At 37.2% G+C, this 20,141-nt stretch overlaps 2 protein-coding genes across 7 annotated transcripts; both read right to left on the bottom strand.

Moving 5' to 3' along the window:
* Positions 1-2,271: 2,271 nt before the first annotated feature.
* TLP11 (tubby like protein 11) lies at positions 2,272-5,345 on the bottom strand. Of its 2 annotated transcripts, none has more exons than XM_089045352.1 (6): positions 4,785-5,345; positions 4,165-4,252; positions 3,756-3,885; positions 3,491-3,670; positions 2,780-3,278; positions 2,272-2,561 (listed from the first exon to the last, which is right to left on the bottom strand). In XM_089045352.1, the coding sequence occupies exons 1-5, from the start codon at positions 5,085-5,087 to the stop codon at positions 2,810-2,812; spliced, it is 1,170 nt and encodes a 389-aa protein (XP_088901478.1). In that variant the 5' UTR covers positions 5,088-5,345; the 3' UTR covers positions 2,272-2,561; positions 2,780-2,809. The 2 variants fall into 2 exon arrangements, with proteins under 2 accessions (XP_088901478.1, XP_088901477.1); XM_089045351.1 differs by having other exon boundaries at positions 2,780-3,293; positions 4,785-5,335.
* A 3,764-nt stretch (positions 5,346-9,109) lies between these two features.
* On the bottom strand, positions 9,110-17,371 carry LOC103322922 (uncharacterized). 5 transcript variants are annotated; one of them, XM_089046586.1, is made up of 13 exons: positions 16,959-17,371; positions 16,384-16,481; positions 16,126-16,212; positions 15,661-15,707; positions 15,009-15,066; positions 14,466-14,579; positions 14,066-14,191; positions 13,203-13,305; positions 10,675-10,760; positions 10,295-10,402; positions 9,972-10,093; positions 9,580-9,811; positions 9,110-9,445 (listed from the first exon to the last, which is right to left on the bottom strand). In XM_089046586.1, the coding sequence occupies exons 2-13, from the start codon at positions 16,463-16,465 to the stop codon at positions 9,393-9,395; spliced, it is 1,218 nt and encodes a 405-aa protein (XP_088902712.1). In that variant the 5' UTR covers positions 16,466-16,481; positions 16,959-17,371; the 3' UTR covers positions 9,110-9,392. The 5 variants fall into 5 exon arrangements, with proteins under 5 accessions (XP_088902712.1, XP_008223098.1, XP_088902711.1 ...); XM_008224876.3 differs by having other exon boundaries at positions 9,580-9,793; positions 13,203-13,314; XM_089046585.1 differs by having other exon boundaries at positions 13,203-13,314.
* Positions 17,372-20,141: the final 2,770 nt, after the last annotated feature.

Here is a 20,141-nt window from a genome sequence, read left to right on the forward strand (position 1 = left end):
GGTATAGATTGCATCAGGCAGTGAAGGTGTACAAGGTGTTGAATGAGTTCTGGGACCTTGTACTAAATAAGATTGTGGAGGAGTAGTTGGTTTGGGAGAAGCTCATAGCGATGTTCCCTACGTTGGGGATAAACTTTGACACCAGTAGCGTTCCTCTTGCCATTCCTCCTGCAAGGAATGGATATTTGCTTCCCCATCGTCTGCCAATGTTGCTATTTATCTCGATGCTGAAACTGATGCTAGTGCCGAAGGTAGTGGTGGTGGCGGAGGCAAGGATGCCAAGTAGGTTGCTAGGGAGGGGCAAGGCATGGATGCTGAAGCCTGAGGGCTTTGTATGTTTTTGTTTTTGTATGTAGCGTATGTATCTTCTGTAAACAATTTTGAGAGTGCCGAAAATACTCATGTTACGTATGGATATTTTGTCATGTCATAAGGCGAGGGTATTTTGGTAATTTATCATAGCTTGTTGTATGTTTTAACAAATGTCTTGCTAAATGGTAACTATAAGTGTGTGTCGAAGGCACTTGTGTGGGTAGAAATGAGCCAAGGTAAGGCATTTCATTTAGGTAGGTGCCAAAAGGCATACGTACATAGGAAACTTGGTAAAACATAAAACATAAGTTCCGAAAGCATAAGAATAATGTGAAAATATAGGCGCCAACGGTAAAGACCTTGGCTTATTTATCTGTGGTAATACTTAAAGTGATTAGCATTCCAAGGATAAGGCAGGGGATTGCCATTGCAACTGCAAAGCTGATAAGTGAAGGGGCGGCAAACCTTAATCACTTCATAGGGACCTTCCCATGTTGGTTCGAGGGTACCTTCGGCTGAGTTTTTGGTGGCTAGCGAGGCCTTACACATGACCCAATCTCCAAGTTTGAAGGCGCGAGGCTTCACACGAGATTCATAGTATTTGGTAACACGTTGTTTATAAGTGAAGTTGCCCATTTTGGCCTGGTCACGAAGCTCATCGATGAGGTTCAGAGTTCAGGGCCAACTGCTCATCATTTGCTTTGGCAGCATATGTTGACGTTCAGTATGAGGGTTGGTCGATCTATACAGGTATAATAGCGTCAATATCGAAGGAAATGGAGAAGGTCAAAAAGTGGTGCAGTAAGACCGTAAGACCTCGGGGAATAGGTTAGGCCAACAGCCTTTGGCTTTGTTGAGCTTTGTCTTCAGAGTCTTTTTTATTATCTTATTCATGGCTTTTGCCTGGCTATTGGACTGGGGATGGGCCGAAGAAGCAAAGCAAAGACGGATCTTGAGGTTGGAGCAAAATTGCTTGAATTTGGCCTTATCAAATTGCCTACCATTGTCTATGACAATCACCTGGGGTATGCCAAAGCAACATATGATATTTTGTCAAACGAAAGTTTCAACATAAGCTGATGTGATGGTGGCAGCTTCGGCCTAGCTAGTAAAATAGTCCACAGCAACAACAGCATACTCGACCTTTCCCTTTCCCTTCAGCATAAGTCCAATGAGGTCAAGTCCCCACTGAGCGAATGACCATGGGCTAATCATTGGTGTCAATGGTTTGACATGGAGTTGTGGGATGGTGGCAAACCTTTGGCATTTGTTACATTTTTGGGTGAAGACTTAGGCGTCAGTGTGGACAGTGGGCCAAAAATATCCCTGCCAAATAGACATAATTGCCTTTTTCTGGTTAAATTTATATTTTGTATCTATGTTGGGCCTATTTGCTTTACTTCTTGGGATGGGTTGCTTTTTTGGACTATCGAGCTTTTGTAATGCTTCCCACTCTTAATGAATATAGCCACTTTCATCCCACACACACACACACACACACAAATTAAATAAAAAAGGGTTTGAATTTTGGTACGATGGGGTTTGGTGTCTCAACTCAAACCAAAAATTGCTAAAATTCAAACTCCAAACCCCGAAAATGCCAAAATTCACACATCAAACCCCAATCCTATTAAATTTCTATTTTGCATCTTTGTTGGACCCAAACACCCGAAAATACACAATCTATACCTAAAACACCAGTACACAAACAACAATAAATTAAATATGTCCTTGTTCAAAATACTCGCAAATAAGGAGCAGGATACTACAACTTCAATACAGTTGTGCATGCATTAGCCCAACATCTTTCAATTTAGGCTCAATTCTGTACTGGTGGGAAGACGCACCAATTTGGCTTGATGCTCTTATTCGAGCTGACAGTATGCATATCTTGTGATTTCTAATGAAATATTAAAGCCTTTTAACAAAAGAAAAAACACCTACAACTTCAATGGCTGATTTGACATAATAAAATATATAAAATGAACGCCAAAATAAAATTAAATGTGGCGTTAAATTTCAGCAATACGAGGGTTTTTATAAAAATAACTACTATGTACATTAACAAGTAAAATATACAACACATGGTGGATGACAGAACCAAAGCTCTCCGACTTTTATTCCAGAATTCTTCCGTAGTTCGGCAAAATCATGATCCAGCCCGCCTGTCAAGCCCAGCACTGCAATCACCTTCAGCAAACAGTCCCATTGAATTCAACCCACAAAATTACCTTTAAACCTAGCTGCTCCTGAACCACAACAAAAAGATAGGGTTAGCTATGCTCATCTACATAAATATTAGCATCTCCTACAGACCAATTAGCTTGACTATCATTAAACATCAGAGAACACAGAACCATCCATTCAGATTATGTAAGTATTGCTGATATCTACGGTCAAAGCGTTATGTCTTAAGTACATAATAGTTTATTAATTTATTAATTTAGATTCAAATTAAACTATTTACCAGATTCTGGAAGATTCAGCTTCCAAATCATTATTCACAGGCGATCTTGGTGTCAAAGCTGCTGAGGCAGATTGAAAATGCCTGGAATGCTGATATTGGGTACCGGTAATCCATGGTAAATAAATCTTTCCCCACTTTTCCAAATTGGAGGATGATCTTCTCATGTTCTGGCCCAGCTGGTCCATTTTCTGGAGAAGCCACCAACTGAAAGTTTTTCACTGAAGCAACTGTTACTCGTCCATGGAAGTTCAAACACCAACACTGGAGTTGCTCATGCCACCTAGGAGACTTATTTCTTAACACCAGCACCCCACTTTTCTGGCTGGCCAAAGGCCCTGATATTCTTTCCACATGGTTTGATTTTGATCGGAAAAATGGGAGGGATGGAAGGAATTCTGCATTACTATATGAAAAATCTGCCTGAGTGGGGGCTACTCCTCCAGGTTCAACTGAAGTGGCAGGAATGGCATCCATGGTACACTGCATTCTCCTTGGACCCCTGCTTGTACAAACTCTGTGAGTTATGTAATTTCCTGAGTTTGTTAGAATAAAAATGCACCCTGATCTAGGTGTACTGAACAAATTATTATCACAGCAGAGACTAAGAGAAAAAGGAAAGCATCACCTATGCAGATGAATTCCTAGATGTACACTTATAATTTCATTCATAAAGGAAGGTTCAAGAACTTGTCAGAGAAGGAAAAATTTTACCTGGAACCCAACATATTTAGTTCATACTGGATGTGAGCAACTGGATAGTTTCCAGCAGGGACCCTAGGTGAAACTTGTTTCAAATTTACTGGCCTAGTAGAGCGACTTTTTGTAATCTTGGCTCCGGCATGTGTCGGCTGCCCATCAAAGATTGTGAACTTTGTTCCCAAAAAGTTTGATCTTCACAAAGAGAGGGGAATAGTGTGTTAATATTTAAGCTCATGGTGAAAAGAAGAAGTTACGTCATATGCATCTTCAGGCACACCTCAATTTCCCAATATAGTTGCTGCTCCCCTTTGACATATCATCAGCATTTAGTGAGACAATATAATCAGTGCAGGTGGCGCGTTTATATTTGCGCGCAGCAAGTAGGAACTTCCCCTCATCAGTTAGTGCTGCCATGGACAACAAAAAAGTTAAAAAGGGTTATAGCTCAAAAAGGAAACCAGAAGAGGACACAGGCCCACTATTTACAGAAAGTGACGGCAATTTCTGGAGAGGGAATGAATACCTAGATAACCTAACTAAACAAAACCAGATCAAAGATGGAAAAGCCATATCTTTGAAAAACAACCTAAAAGAAGAAGAAGAAAAAGAAAAAAGAAAAAAAGTTACTTATCATTCACACTGTACTACACAATAAGAAACATCCATTTAGGTTAGAAAATGCTCACCATGGGTAAGACCAAGGAAAAGGTAATATGTTTGGCTGGAACGGTTCCGTTTTATAAAGCACTGCAGGAGATCATCCCTCGGACCAGGCTGCAGACAGCAAAAAACAGATATTGAAAATATGTAAAAAGAAGATTTCAAAGGAAAGAATAAATCAAAATTTTGGCAAACGCAAGAGTTTCCAATCAGAAAATCAAACATAATGAGAGCACAGAACAAGATTGACATGATCTTAGGCTCTTCCCATCACTATACACTGCATGTCATCTAAAATTTTTGCTGATAAACACTCAACATAGGAAATGGATAGGAAATTTCAGCCACTATCATCATTGAGGGAAATTGGTTAGCGATTTCCTCTATAAACATTACAAAGACAGAATTCGGAGCAATTGACATAGAAGGACCAAGACTTATCCTAACTAGTCCACTCCAATCTCACACCAGAAGCATCCCAGAGAAAGAGAAGAAAAAAAAAAAACAGCAATTTCCTCCAAAACCCCCATCATGTTTTGTAAATTGGAAACTGTTAATGCAGCGAGATCAAACACAAATATAAATTCGACCATAAACTCAATCAATATAAAGCTTCTTTCTTTTTCCTCGAGAGAGAAAAAGAGACCTGCTTGACGGAGATGGGGAAGGTCAGCTTCCCAGTGAGCTCAGGAGCCTTGACGATCTCCTTGGTGAGGTGCCTCCAGCTCCGGCAAACACCGGCGCAGGCGACGACGCTCTTCCGCGGCGGCCAAGCGGCCTCGGAGGCCTCGATTCTCACCAGCACCTCCCTCAGCAGCTCCTGAGGCATCTGAGCCCAGCAGCTCTGCTTCAGTGACTCACCCACCGACCCGGCCGAGCCAGCCGAGTCTTGGACCACCCGCTGCGACCGGGAAAACTTCATGTCCTGAAGTATACTCCTTATCGACATTTCTCTACTCAAGCTTATCAAAATCTATCAACTCCGCGATGAAAAAGATGAATTTTTGGTTTTGGGTTTTGGGTTTTGGGAACGGAAGGATTGGGATTCTGAAGAAGGATCGAGTGTGGGCGAGGCAAGTGGGAATATTTATTTGTCTTGTTGTCTGTTTGTTTGCATTTTTTTCTCTCCAAGCCTCCTTCCTTATCATCACACTACCAAAAAGCATATGAATTTTTTCTTATTTTATTGTGTTTGAGAAGACAGCCATGCCTAGTGTTATTTATTTATTTATATTCTTTGGTGGGTGGGAAAAAGCAAAAGCAAAAAAAAAAAAAAAAGCAAAATAATAGTAACCATTTTTGGCTTTTTAGCAAAATTTTATTTCCTTTTTTTGGGGCCATTCTTAATTGTATAAAGAAAGAAATTTTGACAAATAAAAAGAAGAAGAAAGAAATTAGGGGAATTGAGAATTTTGGTTCAAAATTGGTCAGCAGAAAATAGAATCTAACAAAATGAAAACGTGATTTGATTTGAATATATTTAGTTTCCTGAATAGGGTGATTTGGTCAAACATTTACCATTTCTTCAGCATTTTGTTTAAATATATAATATGTTTAATGTTTTCAACTCTGGAAAATGACTTCTTTGTTATGGTACACGTGGCGTATTTTGATCATTGAAGTGTAATTAGGAGATTTACTGGCTGTGTGATGGAAAATAGGTCATGATGAAATATGGAAAAGAAAACTTAAAAATAAAAATGCATGAATGTTTCTTTAGATTGGAGTTTAGTGGTAGGTAGTTAGGCGCATTTCAATTCAATACAATTTAACCAAACTGATCGACCCAATTTAATCCAATTTGGTTACTATTGATTACTTTGGCGATTTAATTCATCTTTAAGTAACCAGTATGTTTTATTACGTGAATATCTATTTTAGCCATAAGTAGCTGATTAAATTTTTTAACATATAAAAGAGCGATAATATAAACAAAAACCAGTACAAAGCAACTAAGATGCCGAATATGGACACAACTTCTCCAATGACCAAACGCAACAAGTTGAATTGATCTTGAGAGAATACATACAACCCAAAAAATGATTAAATCTCTTAATCAACAACCAAAAGAACATGTACTCAAATATGCAATAAAGATTTGTCTATATCGAAAGCCAAAAGCAAAAATAAAATAAAATATCTTAAAAAGTTCATGGGAATTATTAGACTAAAACAAACTAAGACACAAAACCACTGCTCCACATCCTCTCGTGCAACTCGAAGTGCCACACCAACGAAACCCAAATTCGACGCAACTCGACATTATCCCGGCTTCGTAGCTCCAAATCTATATCTAAGGCTGACAACTTGAGCCAAATCCTTGCATGCATGGGTCGAAAGACGACAACTATATCATGATGACGGCAACGTTCCACTGCAATGGTTCTACATCACAAAACAAAACAAAGAATCCAGAGGAAAAAGGAAGGGAAATAGAGGAGAAGAAATGTGATGCAGTAGGAAGGGTGGCTGCTAGAGATGTTAATGGATGGATTTGGTGGCGTTTGATTCGTTGGATTTTCGAATCAGATCGAGTTGAAATATTTTTAAAATCAAGTAGGGACAAATTTCAAGTGCTCCACTCCATCTCCATCTCCAACCAGTTTACAGGCCTAGTGATTGCAGACCCCAAAGGTTTTCTCTCTTATGCTATAGCTAAGCTGATTACATTCTACTTTGATGTAGATGTAGCTTCTTTCTTTCATTTTTGGCCAAATAAAGTTGATATCTTCTGTCAAAAGGAAAACGTCGATATGTTTTTGTAAGCAAGGCAACCCTAACCCATTTTTCAACTAATAATTTAATTTGGTCCTCATTAAATACGCTTGAGCTGCTGCCTGCCAAAAACTCAACGTGAAATAGTTGATTATGGACGAAATCCAATTCAATTTCAATTATCTGAAAGTGGACCCCACAGGCAGAGGTAGCCGCACACATATATGTGCAAATAAATTAATCACAGTCTCAATCGATGGGCGGAGCCGCGGATGGCACAAATTTGCCGGCTAAAACAAGTTGGTGGAATATTTATAAATTTAAAAAAATTGCCATATAATAAAGCAAAAATTAGCTTTTCTCGTATCAATATATTATACAAATTTTTTAAAAAAAACATTAATTTTTGTTTTATCGCAAAAGGGGCAAAACCTTTGTTTTTATTTTTCAAATGGGTCCAAAAAGAAGAAGACGCAAACATATTCTAATTCCATCTGATTTTGCTAAGTATAACCCCCCACCCAACCCGGAGTGAAAATTGTGACGGGAATCTCTAATCTAATTGTTGTTGTGGGCCACTCCAATAATCATATTCCATCTGTTTGTGTTTTCTGTGTTTAGCTGGACCTCTCTCTCCTCTTCTCTCACACAACACTTATACGGCAAGCAAGTTTATAAAGATGAGAGGAAAGCACCAAAAAAAGAAACCAAAAGCAAACAAATTAGAACAGAGCATGTGTAAACGAGGACATGATATATCTTCTTGTAATGAGAGGAACGCTTTGTTTGTCGGTACTTAAATCGATGTCTCTTTGTCTAATCAAAACCTACCAGGTAAAATATGCTTTCAGATATGATATGATATGAGATCCTTTGGAGGCCAAACCAGATCAGGAGCAAAATTGACCTAGCTCACTCAAAGGATTAGGGTATTATGGAAAATATTTCTCTAATGTCCCGGATAAGTAGCCAATGACATACGTGTAGAAGTTTTTCTTTTTGTGTTTTTGATGAATTGTTTTTGTACATGTGCTAAACTGTGATTTGAATGAATGAAGCAAGTGATATTCGGCTAATATTATAATAAAGATTAATATTTGACTCTTGTTTGAGAATATTATATTCACTATATTGAAAGAGAGAGATGATATTTTATGTTTTCTCGACAAGATAGGCATGGGACAACCCAAAGAAAAATGATTATTACAACAGCAACCAAACATGAATTTAAGATGTTGATACATACCCAAAAACCCAACCAACTTTTGCATTGATTTGTCTCACGAAAAAAGTGAAATCCCACATACCAATTGGTATGGGTAGGGACTAGGAAAGTGACGATGGCAATTTTTCTAAAATGGGGCACTATTGGAGAAAGAGGATGGAAGGATGGATGGATGCCAGCCTTATCAATCACATGACAAATATGATATTCGCAAGCATCCTACACCAGCCTTAAATCATCTTTCACTTCCTTTGATTCACTTGGTAAAGAATTTTTTTAATTTTAAAAAAACATCAAATCTATACCTATAAAGATGATGGTTATAAAGTTATATCTATAAAGATTCTGTATTCAAGGAAGACCCTGTATTTCTCGTTTCTGTAACAAATGAAAGCATCTAATTAAAGAGACCCAAGACATCAATAACATCTCTGGGTACGAGTTGTGGTACGGTCAGTCGCCAACAACGCAATTTAGCTTTACTTTAACTCACCGGACTGACAGAATAATATCCAAAAATCACAACGTTTTTTTTCCAGAGACCACCTCTTTTTTACCACATCCAGTCTGAAATTTATGATTGAATTATTACCACAGAATGCTGATATTTTAATCACAAACAAGCAAACTCCTCGTTGAAAATAAAAGACCAATGTATTTAAAAATATCCTAGCACAACAACTGGAAGCTGTCCAAGTCTATTGCTGTCACACATCAGTCTTGTGCCACTTTCATTGCATAAATGTTAATGGCAACTTACCAGGACCCACCAACTGAGAACTCCCACTTAATTTCACATTGAAATGGAGCAACATGTTCCCATCTCCACCAAACCTTCGATAGATACAAGAGAAGAGGATGTATTTTTTTGTCTATCCTTTAGGAGTTGCCAATGACCAATGACAACAAATAATGATTTGCATCACATAAATCAGCATGTTGTTGCACTCTCAAGAGATTAAACTTTTCTCTTTTTCTCCATGAAACAAATTCAAGATCATTCAGAAAATTATAGCAAAGGGAAGACGATATTAACCAAACTAATGGAACAATAAAAATATAAACCGATTAAAAGACTAGAAGTAGTCGTATTTACAAATTCGAGAGTAGCATATCTTCTGACAGAAACTTAAAATTGAAATGCACAGCAATTGATATCTAAATATAGGTCAGTCATTGACTGGAATGTAAAAGCCTAGAATGAACATTTTAAAGATAAACTTAGTTAATATCAAAAAAAGAATCCTAAGTCCTAACCTCAAGCATTAGGTTAAAATTAAACCTTCACCGAGCCAAAAATTCCTACCAGGATTCCTATATAACGTGAACACTACCATTTTGCTGTTGCATGGTCCCCAGTGATTGTCCTACAAAACCAATGAAATTATTCAGGTGAAGGATTTATTCACCAAGTTACAGCCCAAATCAAACAAGATCAAATCTAATGCACACATCTTATGAAATACTGAAAAAAATGATCTTACAAAGAATTAAAGAATACCTGAGTTACCCGCAAAAGAATAAGGTTTTGAAAGAATTTTGCTTCTTGTTAAACCAACACCAGCAACCTGAGGCCTTGGAACATTATCAACAGGAAACTGATTTGAGAAGTCGCCATCAGGCAGGGAACCTACTGAGTTCCCCAAGCAAACTTCTGAATTTTGTGCAAGAATTTGATCAGGTTTCCTCATGGAAGGTAAAGACTGTGAGTCTCTCTGTTTTGCAATAAGTATCTGGAATTAGTTGTTAATCACTACAAAGTTTGACGAGAAAAGGAGAGAGAGGATGGGGAGGGGGATCATTTATGCATATCGTGACGCAATGCAAATGTTGTCCTATAATTGCTTAACGTTTAGGCTTCAACGCCCAACTCCTTAATATTAGTGCACTCACCATGTCACTACACAGCTCCTTAGTTGATGCCACTGCCTCATAGTAAAGATGGCAAAGGGCTGATCGAAGACGATTGCTTTTTTGAGAGTAATATACTTTAGTAGCAAGGGGAAGAGGGCAATCTGATTGATACAAAACTCATTGTCAAATACTGTAAAACGAGAACACACAGTAGATAATCGAAACAGAAGAATCATCAGGATACACTTTCCTAAGCAGTTGATTTACATATTTGATAATTCATCTTTAAGAAGCAAGATCATTGTTAATCTTTGTGTGCTGAAGTATAAGAATTGAGTAAACTGACACAACTATTAGTATACCTTTAATTGGCATGCAGCATTCAAGGGCTTGCCCAGACTTCTTATATTTAAGGGCAGAGTCATTAGGTATTTCACTTACAGAAATGACTCCTTTTGAAGAATCCCTATCTGCACACATGCATGAAATACATACATATACATGAGTACATCATAAATTTAAAACTTCTCACACTTTGAAACATTGTGGTAAAGGACTCATTCCCAAGTAATGAGGCTAGCTATACATGCAAAGTTAAAATTTCCTTAAACAATCTTTGCAAATCCCCTGTAATTTCACCTTCGGGGGGATTTACAAATATAAAGTGCTTGGATATTCGAGAACGGCCAAGCTACAGGACAGTGTATAAGAAGACGAATGCATATTAAAGATTTAGCCTCACAAGGGCATGCATCCTGAGTGCTTGTAAGTTTTGATACAGCAGATACTATTCCTATATCTGATAGTGGCAGCTGCTCACCTGCTACCCTACAAGAGGGGAAAAAGGGATTTGCGTCACATAAAGGAAATGAATGACAAATATCAACATTATTTAAAGGGTGCTTTCTTTAAAAATTAAAACAAAATAACAAATGAACGTTCCAACAAACCATTGCATTTGACTTGTATAAAGGGCGCAAGAATATAACCCACTTTGACATGTTGCAATTTAAGGCATAAATAAAAGTAGCAACTACACCCTTTTCTCTAAAAGAAACCAAAGGAAGCATAGGTTCAGGGACAAATGAAAGAAGAATTCACCTAGATCACATGCCTAAGCGCTTATTATCTGGACATTCTACACCACTATAGGGCATATAAAGCCACTGAGAGTCCATTTCTCTAAATTGCTCTAGAACACAGTGCATAAATACTTAACTTCCTTTCAAAAAAATAAACTGAAAATTAACAGTGCAGCATTACACAAGATCAGAGGAACTAGGAGGGAAAATGATGCAGTACAGCCCGTAGGTATTAGATTAAGCACTCAAACAATAGAACATAGAAGAATATAATAGATCGAGGAGACGAAAATATAGATCGAAAAGACGAAAGAAAGGGCAGAACAGTAGAACAAGAAGAATATCAGAGATCGAGCAGACGAAAATATAGATCGAAGGGACGAAAGAAAGGACCGAAATCAGAGAACCGAGAAGGAAGGACAGAAATCACATAATTTTAAGAGAAGGTTTACTCAATATCTAAATCTGAATTTTAAAGAACTACATGGGGTTATTTATAGCAAACTAAAACCTAGACATAATAGGATAAAAATCTCTTGCTTAAACAGAAATCCTAACCCAAATAAAATAGGAAACTTGAAACTAGAAATCTGGAAAAATAGAAATCCTACTAGAGTTTGGAAAACTAGAGAATCTAGGAAACTAACAAAGACATTAGGACACTAATAAACTTAAGTCCTACGCGTCCTGCATCATTCTCCTCCGGCGAAAAGAACTCGACCCCAACGAGTGAAGAGCAATAAAAGCAAAATCCCAAGTGTCAAGAGGCATGTTGCGTCCTTTAGGTCTTCAAGATCAATCATATTTGCCACCTTGAAACCATCCATTCTGTAAGCATGGAACATTATGCCTGTTAAGAACGTCAAATAGAGATCTCTGCCTAGATCCATGAGCAACATGATCGGCCAACGAACACAAGCGTGTGTGTGGGTGTGAGGGACCCTCAATCCAGTGTGTTCTTAAGTCGTCGCCGTAATGCCTTTGTTTAGGAAAAACACCTGGCTGGGCATGGCAGTCTATGCCAAAATCCAAGTGTCAGTGCACAAAGTTCTTGTCATGTGGTCGGGGCGGCAAGTTAGGGATGGGAACTGTGTCGTCAACCAGATGAGAGCCCATCATATGTTGGGTATAGTTGGGCTGCAGCATAGAATCAAAAGAAAAGAAGGGCTCCAGTTGAGCAGTGGGCATGCCGATCGATAGTCCAGTGGAATGATTCGGCATACCTGGTTGCACGGCCTTCAGTTTGTGATCCACCAGTGGATTGGGAAGAAGTCACCTTTTGGCAGCGGTGTAGACGAACTCAAGGGCACCGCTGAGGTAGAAGAAGGCTCAGTCGTTCCAAGCCGAAAGTGATTGATAAGCATCTGCAGTCTTGGACTTTGTTGATGGCAAGGGTCGTCGTCGCAAAATGGTTGTGGACCTGTACTGACTCTTCTTTTTGGTCAGCACTCAGCTTGGAGAGTTGGGTGTCAATTCTGGTGATATTGGCAGAAACTTTGGCTTTGAACTCATGAAATTGTGCGGACAGGCTGGCCACGGTTTGGGGTACCATGGTAAAGAGTAGACACAAGCGAAATCGAGAGCTGGTTCCGAATACCAATTGATGTAGTACAGCCCGTAGGTATTAGATTAAGCACTCAAACAATAGAACATAGAAGAATATAAGAGATCGAGGAGACGAAAATATTGATCAAAACAACGAAAGAAAGGGCAGAACAGTAGAACAAGAAGAATATCGGAGGTCGAGGATACGAAAATATAGATCGAAGGGACGAAAGAAAGGACCGAAATCAGAAAACAGAGAAGGACGGACAGAAATCACATAGTTTTAAGAGAAGGTTTACTCAATATCCAAACCTGAATTTTAAACTACACAGGGTTATTTATAGCAAACTAAAACCTAGGCATAATAGGATAAAAATCCCTTGCTTAAACAGAAATCCTAACCCAAATAAAATAGGAAACTTAAAACTAGAAATCTGGAAAAATAGAAATCCTACTAGAATTTGGAAAACTAGAGAATCTAGGAAACTAATAAATTTAGGTCCTACACGTCCTGCATCAGAAAGAGCCAGGGTACTAGTGTGCAATATATATTCAAAGTTCAAATATACAGTTTTAATGTACTTAAGATATGCATACAATCATAATGCAAAATAAGTATCCTTCATAATAATAAAAATCATACATTTTAGACCGTTTTGTTGGAGGAAGCATCACACATGTTGAGCCATTGGTATTTCCAGGACTAACTCCTGAACCATCCATCATATATGTCGCATCTACATAAGCTGAATTCCCTAGATGACATGGTAAAATAATGGAGAAAGCTGAATACAGATTGAACAGTAAAATAATTTGTTCGATTGCTAAACATTTTTTTTTTTCTTTCAAAATACAAATTGAAAAGAAATCATCTTACATATTTGAATATTATCTCCCAATCATGTTGTGCAGAAAAGAAACCAACTTAAAAAGGCTATTGTGACATTGCTAGATGATATCAAGAATAGATCTAAACTCCAGGGAGAATCTTAAGAATACGTACAATCTGCAATGTAATACTTCACGTAACAGGGCTAGTCACTTTATACATTTCATATAACCATTAATAAATTCTGATCATGTGTCATTAGTGTTGTCAAATCAACCACTACAAGTATGTGCTAGCTACATGGTTTCTTGAATTAAGAAGATAGTTCCTCTGCTTTACTAGCTCATTGAACAGGAAAAAAGATAATGACAACCCAGAAGATACAAGCTGGCACTGCCCAAAAAGTTGTACAAGCCGATGTGATAACTAAAAAGCTAAGGGTCATCTGATAACATTTTAGTTTGTATTTTGTTCCTTTTTCTTAATTAGAGAGAGGGAAAATATATAGAAGAAATCAGGGAGAAAGATGAGAAAAAATGGGGGGAAATTGGACTGGCCTAGTAGTATAAGGCAACCGGTGGGGCCAGAAAAAAAAATGACAAAGCAAAACAGAAATTTAATATGAGGAAGCCAAATGATCAAACTGAAGCACAAGATCAAAGGCAAGAAAGAGTTACTTTTTGTCTCCATAAAACAGCAAGAATTCATTCCGATTTGCCCATCCAACTGGGGTTGTGATACAGCAATATCATCTGCTTCTACAGACTCAGATCTTTCTAGCTCCCCAACTGATGTGGACTGGTCTAGAAAAGGTTAAGAACCATCAGATTGTCACACCATTAAATAACATTAGCCTTCGAATCAGAACAAAATACCTCTGAGAAGATACTTGCAAAACACCCAGAAATTGGTTTTAAAATAATGACTACCATGAACTCTTTCAAAAAACTAGGAACTTTACTCCACTTTGGTTCAAATAGAAAAGGAAAAGGAGAAAGGGGGTGACATATCAGTAGGAAATGTCAGAAAGAACAAGGAAAACACTAAATTTCACTGAAGTCATTATAAAAAGGATACTAGCATAAGCAGATAACAACTTTTTCTTCTCCTTCCTTGGAGGTTTCCTTTGTCCCATACTTCCATCAGGCTCCAAAGTAGTTTCTTGCATAGCATTTAATGACCTACAAAGTTCTGAAAATTTCGAGCCATGTCAGCATAGGGCTAGAACCAGCACACTTAAGAGTTAGGAAGCAACCAATTAGCAAGCACTACATGCAGGCCAATAAACATTGATAAGGTCTTTTTTATCCTAAATTTGAATTTGAATTGAGCTAGGATGAAAACAATCCTTGTTCATAAATCCTTACCAGCATGATATTTTTAAATCTTTATCATATAAGAAAAATCTGTGTTTCTCTAAAAATAAATTAAGGATGAATACGCATCGAATAATTATTGATACCATTTGGAATTTACAAAGAAATTTTCATAAAGGAATGGACCACCAAATATCCACACAACAAAGAAAAGAAATATATGTGTCTATATAAATAAATAAAGGCTTTAAGTAAAACAAATAAGTTTTTTTAAAATAAATATATATTAAAAAAACCTTCAAACCTGCATGTGCCACATATTGACTGGCCTTGACTGGTCTTTTACAAGCATTGCAACATACCTTCACAGTGATAGTTAATAATCAGATTAGATAGAGGTTATGTAGATATATAATCACACAAACACATCAGAACTAAACAATTACATAAATGAGTTGGGTAATCTTTGGTACCATTTAACTCAAAAATAGATCAGCTATAAAATAAAGAAAACATATTCTTCATTTTGGATTAGCACTCCATTAATATCATATTAGGCAGCGGTAGTAGTAGTGGTAGTAGGCTGAAGGACCACATTGTTAAAGGAATTCACACAGGGTTTAGGGTAACTTATATTCTTCAAGTGGTTAAGGTATCCTTTAATTTCCGTTAAGAGGTAGTTATGAGAGTTAATTGTATAAGAAGCACAAAGGTAGTAAATATGAAGCTATTGATATTTAATTTAGGACGAGAGAAAGAAAGTAAAAGCCACCTTGAACAGTGTTATATCCACATGACCAGTATACATATTTTTCTGGGACAAAGCGGAAACACCCAACATACATGGCCAAATATATACTTCCAAATACATATTTGTATATTGCTTACGACCAAATCTTTACTTTATAGACCTCAATACCATATAGCAAGACAAAACAATGTGATCTAAACCTTACCAAATGCAAAGGATCATCCATCGGCTTCAAACCAAACACATGCATATCTGCAGACCCAAAAGGAAATCATCAACGAGTTTATGAAACTACGAACTTAGAAAAGCCAAAAGGCTTATACAAAATTATAAAATGTTATGCAACAGAATTGAACACCAAGAATTGTGATACCATATGCATCTTCAAAACTAAAATTATATAAACAGAATGACTATTAAAGGTGCACATTTTGTGAGCCAAATTTGATCTAATTGTGAATATATTGTATAATAATGTTGATTAAAAGATGTGCCTAGTCTCTAGACTCTCTACCACCACCACCACCCCATTATCATTAAACGTCACTGCAGCACTGTAGCATTTTCCATGTTAGAAAACTCAAGATTAATTCAAGCACACCTGCTACATCAAACATGGAACAAATGCACTTCTTTATTAAGGGGTATCTGAAATGCGCAAAGAAATCACCTTCTTCGTCAAGCAAATTTGCTTCATTTGCGTCGCTTAACTCTCTGCAAATCATTTGAGCATCAAACTTCTGATGGCCAACTTCCTCTGTACAGGGGATACAGGGGATACAGGGGAATGAGGTCAATAAGAAACCAAAATAACCAATGCAATGCTGCTTAGGAGTAAAAGTAATGAGTTCTACAAATCATAGGTAGATCATCTATATGTATAAAGGCAGAGCACAAAACTAAATGCAATCCCAAAGTCTCGTTGTACCTGCTATGCTTTGTGTGACACTACCCGATGCAAGAAGCCTTGCCATCACCGCCATCCTCCCACTTCCAAGTGAGCATACCATTGAGACTTGTATATATCTGTAAGTAACAATCAGCAATAGTAAATGACTGCTGTAAATGACCAAGACCCTACAGAACATTTGTCCACCCTTGCATTACCATATAACCGGAAAGGAAAATAAACAATAAACAATAAAGGCAGGGTAAGGCATATTCAGCAGCTGCTGCTCAAGGTTTATATGGCAAACATACTTCAAAATTGCAGGGGCAATTTCACCATTATAAGCATGAAAGAATCCATTATTGTGTGCAATTCAAATACATACTTATCTGCTACTCTAAACCCAAATTTTAAAAAAAAATTATAAGTTTTTTAAATAAATAAAAACTAAAAAATCGAACTCATCATTATGTGTAAAACGCAATATAAACGCCCATAAAATTGTAATAAAATCCAAAACCTTATCAAAAGGTTCAAGCTAAAGAGCAAAACGCAGCCATGCTTAATGTCAACCACTTCAAAAAATCAAAACCAAAATCAAGCGGACACCTCACCTTGGGTCCGTGCACAAGAAATCCTTCAAACAAAACCGATAAAATCCTTCGCAATTACCGAAACCAAGACGAAATCGGGAAATTCGAATCAGTGACGAGTGGGAACTCAGGGAGCTCGGAGCAATGCTCGCGGAGTACGAAGGCGAAGAGAATGTCTGAATGTGCGTGACAATGGCGGAAGCGAAAACCCTAGAATGGAGACGAAGAGAGAATTTTACTTTTTTTGGTTTTCCTTTTCGGTGTGGCGTTGAAACTCGAAACTGGTATTGAGTGTGGGTGCTGCTGCTCTCTGTCTATATTTGTGCAATCCTTTTCTCCTCCGAGAGGAGAAGAAAAGAAGAGAAGAGGTGGCAAAAGCCACAAGTTGTAAGAGAGAGAGAGGAGAGAGGAGAGAGGGGCCTTTTTTGCTGAATTGGTTTTGGCCGCGCGTATGAAATATATATATGTGTTTGTAAGTGAACGGCCAGCACGTGCTCCACAGTTGTCCACTGGATTTCAAAAAATTTCACCCTAGTAATGGGTTGAAGTAATTTTCTTTTTACCGTGTCGCATCTTACACATTTTCCATCCAAATGTTGTTATATACACCCAAGTTCCAACAAACATATCACTATATTCAACATTCCACCCAAAAAATATATGGATTAAGCCAGTTGACCATGATAGTGAGTTCGTCGCCTTGCATTCAAGTTTGAATCCCTCTCTCTATAAATTGGAGTAGTTTAGAGTCTGACTATAGATTGCATCAACCAAAAGATAAAAAAACCAATCAACACACAAAAAATGTCCAACTTTACATAGAAGCTTGAGAGCAGTTGGGAGAGACTTGCTATCATTGTGGAGATGTGTGTAGAAAGTTGCAAATTACAGTGAGAGTGCCATTATATATGGAGAAACTAATGGGCCTCCTTTCATGGGCTTTTTGAAGTGGGCTAATGTCATGTCCAAATTATGGTACAAATTGTGCTAAATGTTTGCCTTTACATGCAGTGGCAATAGATTGTATTCATAATTCAGGCCTTATGGTTGTTAGTCATAAGGAACAATACAACCATACAGGGTTAATACAATTATAGAATCACATTAACCACAAGGGGTTAATCCAAATACGAAGGAGTCCACTAGCAACATCAAGCACACAAGACGTACCTCGACTCATAACCCTAAGAAATTCTGGGGTGAAAAAAGTTGCAGACCTAGAAAAACCAAACATATACCTCATACAACCAAACTACAACTACAAACATGACCTTCTAACTCTCACAAGTATAAAATACAAGCAGAGACTATAAACATGCAATAAACTCAAAAGGAGTTGATGCATTTATTATTACAACTCACAAAACAAGTAAAAATAACCTGATCTACCACCACGTCGTCACCAAGACAACCAAACAGCCACCAAACTCAGCCAAAATGAAGGCGTTGGAGAGGAAGTGGAGAGGGAAAAGGAAGGTCTAGTTAGGTAATGAGGGAAGGGAAGGAGGGGGAGGAGAGGGATGTAGGCCACCAACCCCAAAGAGGATGACAACGAAAACTTTTCTTTTAATTACTCACTTCGTTTTCTTATCCAACAATGTCACCAAAGAAACTTGAACTTAAAGTTTACCAACAAAATAGGGACTGAATTCCACTAGACCGAAATTACCTTCCTAAAAATAAATTTAATTTACCAAAAAAACATGAATTGAAATGTTCAAAAAAAAGTCCAGTATTTTTATTTCGGCCTTTTACTTTTCTCTTTTCCCCTTGTTGCACATCCCCTGGTTGCACTATCGGGCGGCCCACTTGGAAGTGCGATCAGTGGTTGCATTTTGGTGCCATTAACTAGCCCAGCCCAACTCTTCAAACAAACCCATCTCAACCTTATAGGTTGGCTACGTCCCTGCTTGATGGAGTTATGTAGTTGAACTTTGGGCTTGCCGAGGTCCATGCTATAGAAGGAGAAGGATTTGAACTCGAATGTAAGAAAACGACACACTATCCCGACCAATTAATCTAACTTATATTCAAATATGATATAAACTATAATAAATATACCCAATATATGATTTATTATACTTTGAAATTTTGATTTTAGACATGTATGTGATGCAGTAAGTGGGCTTAAGTGGAGTGGAGATAGACTTATAATCTCACGCCGACAAAAAAAAAAATGGCTCTAATTGGGAGTGCTTAAAGAGACATGATGAACAACACTGATCAGAAGGCCATATATTAATTCATGCGAGAAGCTTTAGAAGCTTGATTGGCAAACAGAATCAGTGAGGTGGGTTTTGCTTATAGGGTCCCTAATTTACCTAGGAACCAGGAAGGAAGGCAACTCGTGCAAACAATGGGCCCATGATATATAAAATGGGAATAACACTTTTACTTATAAATTTATCAGTGTGGTTGTCATTCCGTTAAGTTATATTGTTAATTTAAGTGTTATAGTATGGGTAAATAATATGATTTATATTTTATGGATTTAAAGTATAATATTAATGAATAAAATATATATTATAAAATTAGTAAATTAGTAACACTACGTGGCAATATGACAGTTACATTGAAATTCACTCTTATTAGATATTTTTATTAGTAATACCATGCAACAGTGTGACTTCAAGATTTTTTCATATTCAACCACGAGTAATTTTTTAGTATCTCCATCACATGACCATATATTGTTACCAGTCCACCCATATTATAATACGTGTATTTATTGATTAGTAATATAACTTAGATCCTAATATATTAACCATGTCATCTACCCATAGTCTAAAATATCGATAATATTGATGAAACATCGAGAATATTATCGTTTTTTCAGGTCATGGATATTTTGAAACGTATCCATACACATATCGTATATATATCGATAATATTGGAAAATATTGACGTCTATAATTTCTCTCACAATTCAGCAATATTTGGTCAAAATATTGCCATAATATCTATAATATCAAGATGATGAAGACAATGAAAATTTTGAAGATTTATTTTTACTAATAACCCCTGAGATTTATTATGTTTTCACAAAACCCCCTCAAGTTTAAAAAATTACATGAACACCCCCTTAAGGTTTCAGTTTGTTTTCACAAAACCCCTTTTCTTTGATTGTTTGTCCAAAAATTGATGATTTCATTGAAAAAAAAACTTATACAAATGACAAAATTAATCTCAATGAAGTATATGCAA

This window comes from Prunus mume, linkage group LG2, assembly GCF_029339155.1.
Source record: "Prunus mume cultivar Tortuosa linkage group LG2, ASM2933915v1, whole genome shotgun sequence".
NCBI classification, from domain to species: domain Eukaryota; kingdom Viridiplantae; phylum Streptophyta; class Magnoliopsida; order Rosales; family Rosaceae; genus Prunus; species Prunus mume.

Bases quoted from the DNA above. Each gene is read 5' to 3' on its own strand.
- TLP11 (XM_089045351.1), bottom strand. From the start codon at position 5,087: ATGTCGATAAGGAGTATACTTCAGGACATGAAGTTTTCCCGGTCGCAG. The intron at 4,253-4,784 runs GTCTCTTTTTCT...TGCTGTCTGCAG, and splicing joins TCCCCATCTCCGTCAAGCAG to CCTGGTCCGAGGGATGATCT. The intron at 3,671-3,755 runs GTGTGCCTGAAG...CTCTTTGTGAAG, and splicing joins AACTATATTGGGAAATTGAG to ATCAAACTTTTTGGGAACAA.
- LOC103322922 (XM_089046585.1), bottom strand. From the start codon at position 16,465: ATGGTATGCTCACTTGGAAGTGGGAGGATGGCGGTGATGGCAAGGCTT. The intron at 14,192-14,465 runs GTATCCTTTTTA...AACCTTTTCTAG, and splicing joins GTTGTTATCTGCTTATGCTA to ACCAGTCCACATCAGTTGGG. The intron at 10,761-13,202 runs GTATGATTTTTA...CCCCTCTTGTAG, and splicing joins CCAACAAAACGGTCTAAAAT to GGTAGCAGGTGAGCAGCTGC.